Source organism: Carassius carassius, chromosome 35 (genome assembly GCF_963082965.1).
Source record: "Carassius carassius chromosome 35, fCarCar2.1, whole genome shotgun sequence".
In the NCBI taxonomy this organism is placed as follows: Eukaryota; Metazoa; Chordata; class Actinopteri; order Cypriniformes; family Cyprinidae; genus Carassius; species Carassius carassius.
This window is the reverse complement of record NC_081789.1, coordinates 200,001-207,500: the sequence shown is the minus strand read 5'-3', so window position 1 is coordinate 207,500 and position 7,500 is coordinate 200,001. Positions and strand designations below refer to the sequence as shown.

At 48.6% G+C, this 7,500-nt stretch overlaps 1 protein-coding gene across 1 annotated transcript in view; it reads right to left on the bottom strand.

Annotated features, from left to right (window-relative positions):
• LOC132115852 (low-density lipoprotein receptor-related protein 6-like) overlaps window positions 1-7,500 on the bottom strand; it is a 27,983-nt gene that overhangs the window by 10,565 nt on the left and 9,918 nt on the right. The window contains exons 6-9 of the mRNA XM_059524227.1: window positions 7,014-7,410; window positions 5,881-6,052; window positions 4,111-4,327; window positions 3,621-3,910 (exon numbers count right to left, since the gene is read on the bottom strand). Of these exons, the coding sequence (XP_059380210.1) occupies window positions 3,621-3,910; window positions 4,111-4,327; window positions 5,881-6,052; window positions 7,014-7,410 (1,076 nt within the window). The remainder of the gene's footprint in view (window positions 1-3,620; window positions 3,911-4,110; window positions 4,328-5,880; window positions 6,053-7,013; window positions 7,411-7,500) is intronic.

The window sequence follows — 7,500 nt, the reverse complement described above, 5'->3', positions numbered from 1 at the left end:
GTGAGTGAGAGAGTGAGTGAGTGAGTGAGTGAGAGCGAGTGAGTGAGAGAGAGAGTGAGTGAGTGAGTGTGAGTGAGTGATAGCGTGAGAGTGAATGAGTGAGTGAGTGAGAGTAAATGAGTGTGAGAGTGAGTGAGTGAGTGAGAGTGAGTGAGAGTGAGTGACAGTTGTGTGTGTGTGCGTGTGTGTGTGTGTGTGTGTGTGAGTGAGTGAGTGAGTGAGTGAGTGAGTGAGAGCGAGTGAGTGTGAGTGAGTGAGAGAGAGAGTGAGAGAGAGAGTGAGTGAGTGAGTGAGTGATAGCGTGAGAGTGAATGAGTGAGTGAGTGAGAGTAAATGAGTGTGAGAGTGAGTGAGTGAGTGAGTGAGTGAGTGAGAGTGAGTGAGTGTTGTGTGTGTGTGCGTGTGTGTGTGTGAGTGAGTGAGAGTGAATGAGAGAGTGAGTGTGAGAGTGACTAAGTGAGTGAGTGAGAGTGAGTTTGAGGGTGAGTGAGTGAGTGTGAGTGAATGAGAGAGTGAGTGTGAGAGTGACTGAGTGAGAGTGAGTTTGAGGGTGAGTGAGTGAGTGAGTGAGTGAGTGAGTTTGAGGGTGAGTGAGTGAGTGTGAGTGAATGAGTGAGTGTGAGTGAGTGTGAGAGTGAGTGAGTGTGAGAGTGAGTGTGAGGATGAGTGAGTGTGAGAGTGAGTGAGTGAGTGAGTGTGAGAGTGAGTTTGAGGGTGAGTGAGTGAGTGAGTGAGTGTGAGTGAGTGTGAGGATGAGTGAGTGTGAGGATGAGTGAGTGAGAGTGAGTTTGAGGGTGAGTGTGAGAATGAGTGAGTGTGAGAGAGTGAGTGTTAGTGAGTGTGAGAGAGAGTGAGTGAGAGTGAGTGAGTGAGAGAGTGAGTGTGAGGATGAGTGAGTGAGTGTGAGTGAGTGTGAGGATGAGTGAGTGAGTGTGAGTGAGTGTGAGGATGAGTGAGTGAGTGTGAGAGAGAGTGAGTGAGGATGAGTGAGTGTGAGGATGAGTGAGTGAGTGTGAGTGAGAGAGTGAGTGAGTGTGAGGATGAGTGAGTGAGTGTGAGAGTGAGTGAGTGAGTGTGAGGATGAGTGAGTGAGTGTGAGAGTGAGTGAGTGAGTGTGAGGATGAGTGAGTGAGTGTGAGAGTGAGTGAGTGAGTGAGGATGAGTGAGTGAGTGTGAGGATGAGTGAGTGAGTGTGAGAGTGAGTGAGTGTGAGGATGAGTGAGTGTGAGGATGAGTGAGTGAGAGTGAGTGAGTGAGTGAGTGAGTGTGAGGATGAGTGAGTGAGTGAGTGAGTGTGAGGATGAGTGAGTGAGAGTGAGTGTGAGAATGAGTGAGTGTGAGAGAGAGTGAGTGTGAGAATGAGTGAGTGAGAGAGTGAGTGTGAGTGAGTGAGTGTGAGTGAGTGAGTGTGAGAGAGTGTGAGGATGAGTGAGTGAGTGTGAGAGTGAGTGAGTGAGTGTGAAAGTGAGTGAGTGAGTGAGAGAGTGAGTGAGGATGAGTGAGTGTGAGGATGAGTGAGTGAGTGTGAGTGAGAGAGTGAGTGAGTGTGAGGATGAGTGAGTGAGTGTGAGAGTGAGTGAGTGAGTGTGAGGATGAGTGAGTGTGAGGATGAGTGAGTGAGAGTGAGAGTGAGTGAGTGAGTGTGAGGATGAGTGAGAGTGAGAGTGAGTGAGTGAGTGTGAGGATGAGTGTGAGAGTGAGTGAGTGAGTGTGAGAGTGAGTGAGTGAGTGAGTGTGAGAGTGAGTGAGTGAGTGTGAGAGTGAGTGAGTGAGTGAGTGAGGATGAGTGAGTGAGAGTGAGTGTGAGAATGAGTGAGTGTGAGAGAGAGTGAGTGTGAGTGAGTGAGTGAGTGTGAGAGTGTGAGGATGAGTGAGTGAGTGAGTATGAGTGAGTGAGTGAGTGAGTGTGAGTGTGAGGATGAGTGAGTGAGTGTGAGAGAGTGAGTGTGAGAGTGAGTGAGTGAGTGAGTGAGTGTGAGGATGAGTGAGTGTGAGGATGAGTGAGTGAGAGTGAGTTTGAGGGTGAGTGTGAGAATGAGTGAGTGTGAGAGAGTGAGTGTTAGTGAGTGTGAGAGAGAGTGAGTGAGAGTGAGTGTGAGAGTGAGTGAGTGAGAGGATGAGTGAGTGAGTGTGAGGATGAGTGAGTGAGTGTGAGAGTGAGTGAGTGAGTGTGAGAGTGAGTGAGTGAGTGTGAGGATGAGTGAGTGAGAGTGAGTGAGTGTGAGGATGAGTGAGTGAGTGTGAGAGTGAGTGAGTGAGTGAGAGGATGAGTGAGTGAGTGTGAGAGTGAGTGAGTGAGTGTGAGAGTGAGTGAGTGAGTGTGAGGATGAGTGAGTGAGTGTGAGAGTGAGTGAGTGAGTGTGAGGATGAGTGAGTGTGAGGATGAGTGAGTGAGAGTGAGTGAGTGAGTGTGAGGATGAGTGAGTGAGAGTGAGTGTGAGAATGAGTGAGTGTGAGAGAGAGTGAGTGTGAGAGAGAGTGAGTGTGAGAGAGTGCGAGGATGAGTGAGTGAGTGTGAGAGTGAGTGAGTGTGAGTGAGTGAGTGAGTGAGTGTGAGTGAGTGAGTGTGAGGATGAGTGAGTGAGTGAGTGTGAGGATGAGTGAGTGTGAGAATGAGTGAGTGTGAGGATGAGTGAGTGAGAGTGAGTTTGAGGGTGAGTGTGAGAATGAGTGAGTGTGAGAGAGTGAGTGTTAGTGAGTGTGAGAGAGAGTGAGTGAGAGTGAGTGAGTGTGAGGATGAGTGAGTGAGTGAGTGTGAGTGAGTGAGAGGATGAGTGAGTGAGTGTGAGAGTGAGTGAGTGAGTGAGTGTGAGAGTGAGTGAGTGAGTGAGTGTGAGAGTGAGTGAGTGAGAGAGTGAGTGAGGATGAGTGAGTGTGAGGATGAGTGAGTGTGAGTGAGAGAGTGAGTGAGTGTGAGGATGAGTGAGTGAGTGTGAGAGTGAGTGAGTGAGTGTGAGGATGAGTGAGAGTGAGTGAGTGAGTGAGTGTGAGGATGAGTGAGTGAGAGTGAGTGAGTGAGAGAGTGAGTGAGTGTGAGGATGAGTGAGTGAGTGTGAGAGTGAGTGAGTGAGTGAGAGGATGAGTGAGTGTGAGGATGAGTGAGTGAGTGAGTGAGAGTGAGTGAGTGAGTGAGGGAGTGTGAGGATGAGTGAGTGAGGGAGTGTGAGGATGAGTGAGTGTGAGGATGAGTGAGTGAGTGTGAGAGAGTGAGTGAGTGAGTGTGAGAGTGAGTGAGTGAGTGAGAGTGAGTGAGAGGATGAGTGAGTGAGTGAGTGAGTGTGAGGATGAGTGAGTGAGTGAGAGTGAGTGAGTGAGTGAGTGAGTGAGTGAGTGAGTGTGAGGATGAGTGAGTGAGTGTGAGAGTGAGTGAGTGAGAGTGTGAGAGTGAGTGAGTGAGTGAGTGTGAGGATGAGTGAGTGAGAGTGTGAGAGTGAGTGAGTGAGTGAGTGTGAGGATGAGTGAGTGAGTGTGAGAGTGAGTGAGTGAGTGTGAGGATGAGTGAGTGAGTGTGTGAGAGTGAGTGTGAGGATGAGTGAGTGAGTGAGTGTGAGAGTGAGTGAGTGAGTGAGTGAGAGTGAGAGAGAGTGAGAGTGTGTTTGTGTGTATGAGTGTCTCCTCACCTTCAGTGTAATATCAGTCCAGTAGATGCGGTTGTCGGTGATGTCGAAGTCGAGTGCGGACGCTTCTTTGACGCCGGTGAGAGGAATGGCTACGTTGTTGTTGTTGGTCTCCAGCGAGATGCGCCTGATGTCCGTGTGGCGGGAGAACAGCAGGAAGGCCTCGGGGACGATGCAGGTGCTCAGATCGGCCATGAGCTCCAGACCGATGGGACATGCACACGACACGCCCTGCGGCTTATAGAGACACAGGTGACTGCATCCGCCATTAGCGTGCGCACACGGGTTCACACCTGCACAGACAGAGATTCAGCTCAGCACAAACACAACAAGAGCATCGCTCTTCTCCTGAAACGATCATGCTGTCATCATTAACTCATCCTAATGTCATTCAAACAAATATGGAAGTCAAGGGGTTCTAAACTGATTCTTTAAAGTATCTTCTTTTACAAAGGAGCTCATACAGGGAGGAAATGACATCACAGCTGCTCACCGAAGGTCTGGTGGACGTGTGTGGCCTTGATCCCCATGAGGTCAGGCAGCTGGTCGACGATCACCTCGCGCTCCAGGCTGAGTTTGTGCATGCGCTCGATGCTGCGCCGCTGCCAGTCCGTCCAGTAGATGTAGTCGCCCAGCAGCGTGAAGCCGAAGATGTGCGGCAGGTTATCATCCACCAACACCTTCCGACCCGATCCGTCCATCTCCATCACCTGAAGAACACCAGAAACACTCCTGACGATCCTTACACTCCTACAGATTACATCTTATATATTTATTTATACAATTAAAAACACTTCAATTAGAGTTGCTTTAATTCAGCAGATAATGAATACAGCTCACCTTGAACCAGCTAACTCTCCTTTAACTACAGCACAACTTAAGTGTGTGTGTGTGTGTCTGTGTGTGTCAGCTGATCGTAAACAATCATTCATATATTCTCACACACACACACACACACACACACACACACACACGTGTAAACCTGCCAGACGACGGTCCAGCATTACTGAGCAGCAGCGAGTCGAACACAGCAGCACATGAACATCTGAAGACAGGAAACACTCTGAGACCGAACATGAAGAGCTGCTGAAGTGCTAGAACAACATCCAGCTGTTTACATCCACAGCACTCGCCAGATTCCAGACCTCAGGAATACTACACTCACTTCCTGTCGCTCCAGCTCTGACTCACACACGAGCTGCGCTCAAATCCCGGTGAGGACTCCAGGATGAGAGTGTGTGTGGTCAATCGCTGGAGCTCCGGGTCAAGTGTCCCTCTGGAGTGTTAGGATCGAGACTGCAGTGCAGCTTCAGATCCTGAATCTATTCTAAAGCGAGCGACCGCAGCCAGAGAGAAGCAGCAATCAGAACCAGATCCGAACCCCACGAGACGGGACGGGACGGACACCGAGCTCAGAGACACACACTCTGAATAATGCAGCAGATATTCTGAAGAATGTCTGTCACAATATAAGGAGCAGAAGTTGACCGCAGCGGAGGATATTTTCATGACAAGAGCTATTGTACATTTACCAGATACACAGGAGTTAATAAAACTGAACAAATAAAATACAACAAAAACGTAAGAGATTAGAAGTACAAGAGGGTTTAAGTTTACATACGATAAATTCTAAACAAGTCAGAATCAGATTATTAAAAGTTCTTACTAAACACAATCCTCATAATTCACTGAAACTGGACATTTCATCCGAACTGCTGTCGTGATATAGAAGAGAGCAGCAGGAACATTGTGCTAAACATCTGCTTTAGTGCTGCACAGAAGAAACTCAAACAGGTTTGAGGGAGAGAAACTGACAATCATCACTTCTGGATGAATTATTCCTATAATTCAGTTCTTCTCTGGCGTTCATTAGGACACATCCTGGAGACACACACACACACACACACACAGACACACGGTTCTCCACATGTGTGTGTTCATGAGTCTTGTTCGGTCAGACTCCCAGCGCGTGCCATTAGCGTGAGCTCTCAGCGTGAAGCAGCTCTGATGCCGGCTGGAGATAAACACACACACACACAGAGACACACACACACACACTCTCACACACGCAGCCTGAATCTGTCAGGATTATCAGCAGTTTTCGCTCCTGTGGAGCCACGGCTAATGAGACACGCTGAAGCACCAGAGGCTAGAAACCTGAGAGTAAGAGACGACTGCCCGCAGGAGAACGTGTGACATCACGTCACATCTGGTGACATCATCAGCAGTGTGTGTATGACTGAGGTGGACACTGGAGTCTGACCTCGATGACGTCGGTCTTGGCGTCTCCCCAGTAGATCTTCCTCTGGCTGTAGTCCAGTGCCAGTCCGTTGGGCCATCCCAGAGACGTGTTGACCAGCACCAGACGCTCCGTCCCGTCCAGAGCCGCCCGCTCGATCTTCGGCACTTCACCCCAGTCTGTCCAGTACATGAACCTGCGGGACACACGGGACACACGCTTCAGCACACTACAACAAGCTCATAAACTCCAGCACCCCGAGGTTCAACAGCGACTGGATTTCAGCTCTCAGATCGGCTCAAATACTGAAAATGTAGAAATGGTTTTGAAATCAGATTAGATGATATAATCCAGTCTAGATTTAGGTCTGGATGTGTTACTCAAAATGTTTTCGATGGATTTAACACCGCAGTTTTACGAGTGCACTTTTTTTTTTTTAATCTCTGTCCATATAGACAATATTGACTTGTAGCCTAAATGATTAACTAACAATCTGGTCAACATAAAGTTCTTTATTTGAAGCACAATTCTACAAGAAAGGTAACTTAATGAAAAAGTGTTGGTGCTTAAATTGCTTCACTGAGCCGAACATTTAAAACTTAAAACATCTCAAGATTAATGGAATAAAAAGGAAATGTAAAGTAAGTGTTTTAAGCTCTTCAAACTGAACATCTCATGGCTCAATGTCTTATGGACTGTCCTGCGGTCACATGATCCTCATATGGCCATCTCCTGTAGTTTGGTCTTCTTGATCTTTGCTTTATATCCAATAGTTTGTGCGGAGACGCTTCAGGACATGGAGACGCCAGCGTGATCACTTGGGTTTCTTTCAGTGGATATTACGTCATTTTTGCTCATAAGAATAATACATAATTCGTAACTGCAAAGGGTCTACTTTTATTTGTGAGCACTCACAAGATCAACAAAACGTTGTGCTTTTATAAAATAAAGAAAACAAACACGATGTGCTTTCTGCTTTCTCGTCTTTAACAGGAGTACGTACAACCCTCTACGCAATTGAATCGCCATTGGCTAGTAAATTTTTTAGTTTAGATTTTTACATCATTATAATATTTCACAAAAATATATTTTTTCCTGTATTTTTGATCAAATAAATGCACTTTTGACCACTAATGTGTACTCTACACTCTACTCACCCGGAGACGGGGTCCAGAGCGAGGGCCCTGGGCTCGTCCAGATCCTCCGAGATCAGGATCTTCCTCATGGAGCCGTTCAGACGGGTCACCTCGATGCGGTCCGTGCCGGTGTCTGTCCAGTACAGATTCCGTGCGATCCAGTCCACGGCGATCCCGTCCGGATGACTGACCTGAGAGGTCACCAGGAACTGAGCCTCGCTGCCGTCCAGGAAGGACCTGCGGATGGCCTGCACCTCGTCGTCCGTCCAGTAGATGTGACCCTCCACCGGGTCGTAGTCGATGGCGATGGCGTGCCGAATGTCGTCGGTCTGCAGCACGATGTCGGTGAAGTCAGGCGTGTCCAGAGAGATCCGCCGCAGGTCTGTGCGCCGCGCCAGCAGCAGCAGCTGAGAGGCACCTGGACGGGGTCAGAGGTCAGAGGTCAAGAGCTGTCCGGCTGTGGCACCAGAGATTGGGAGTGTGTATGTGTGTACATTACTCCTGCTGA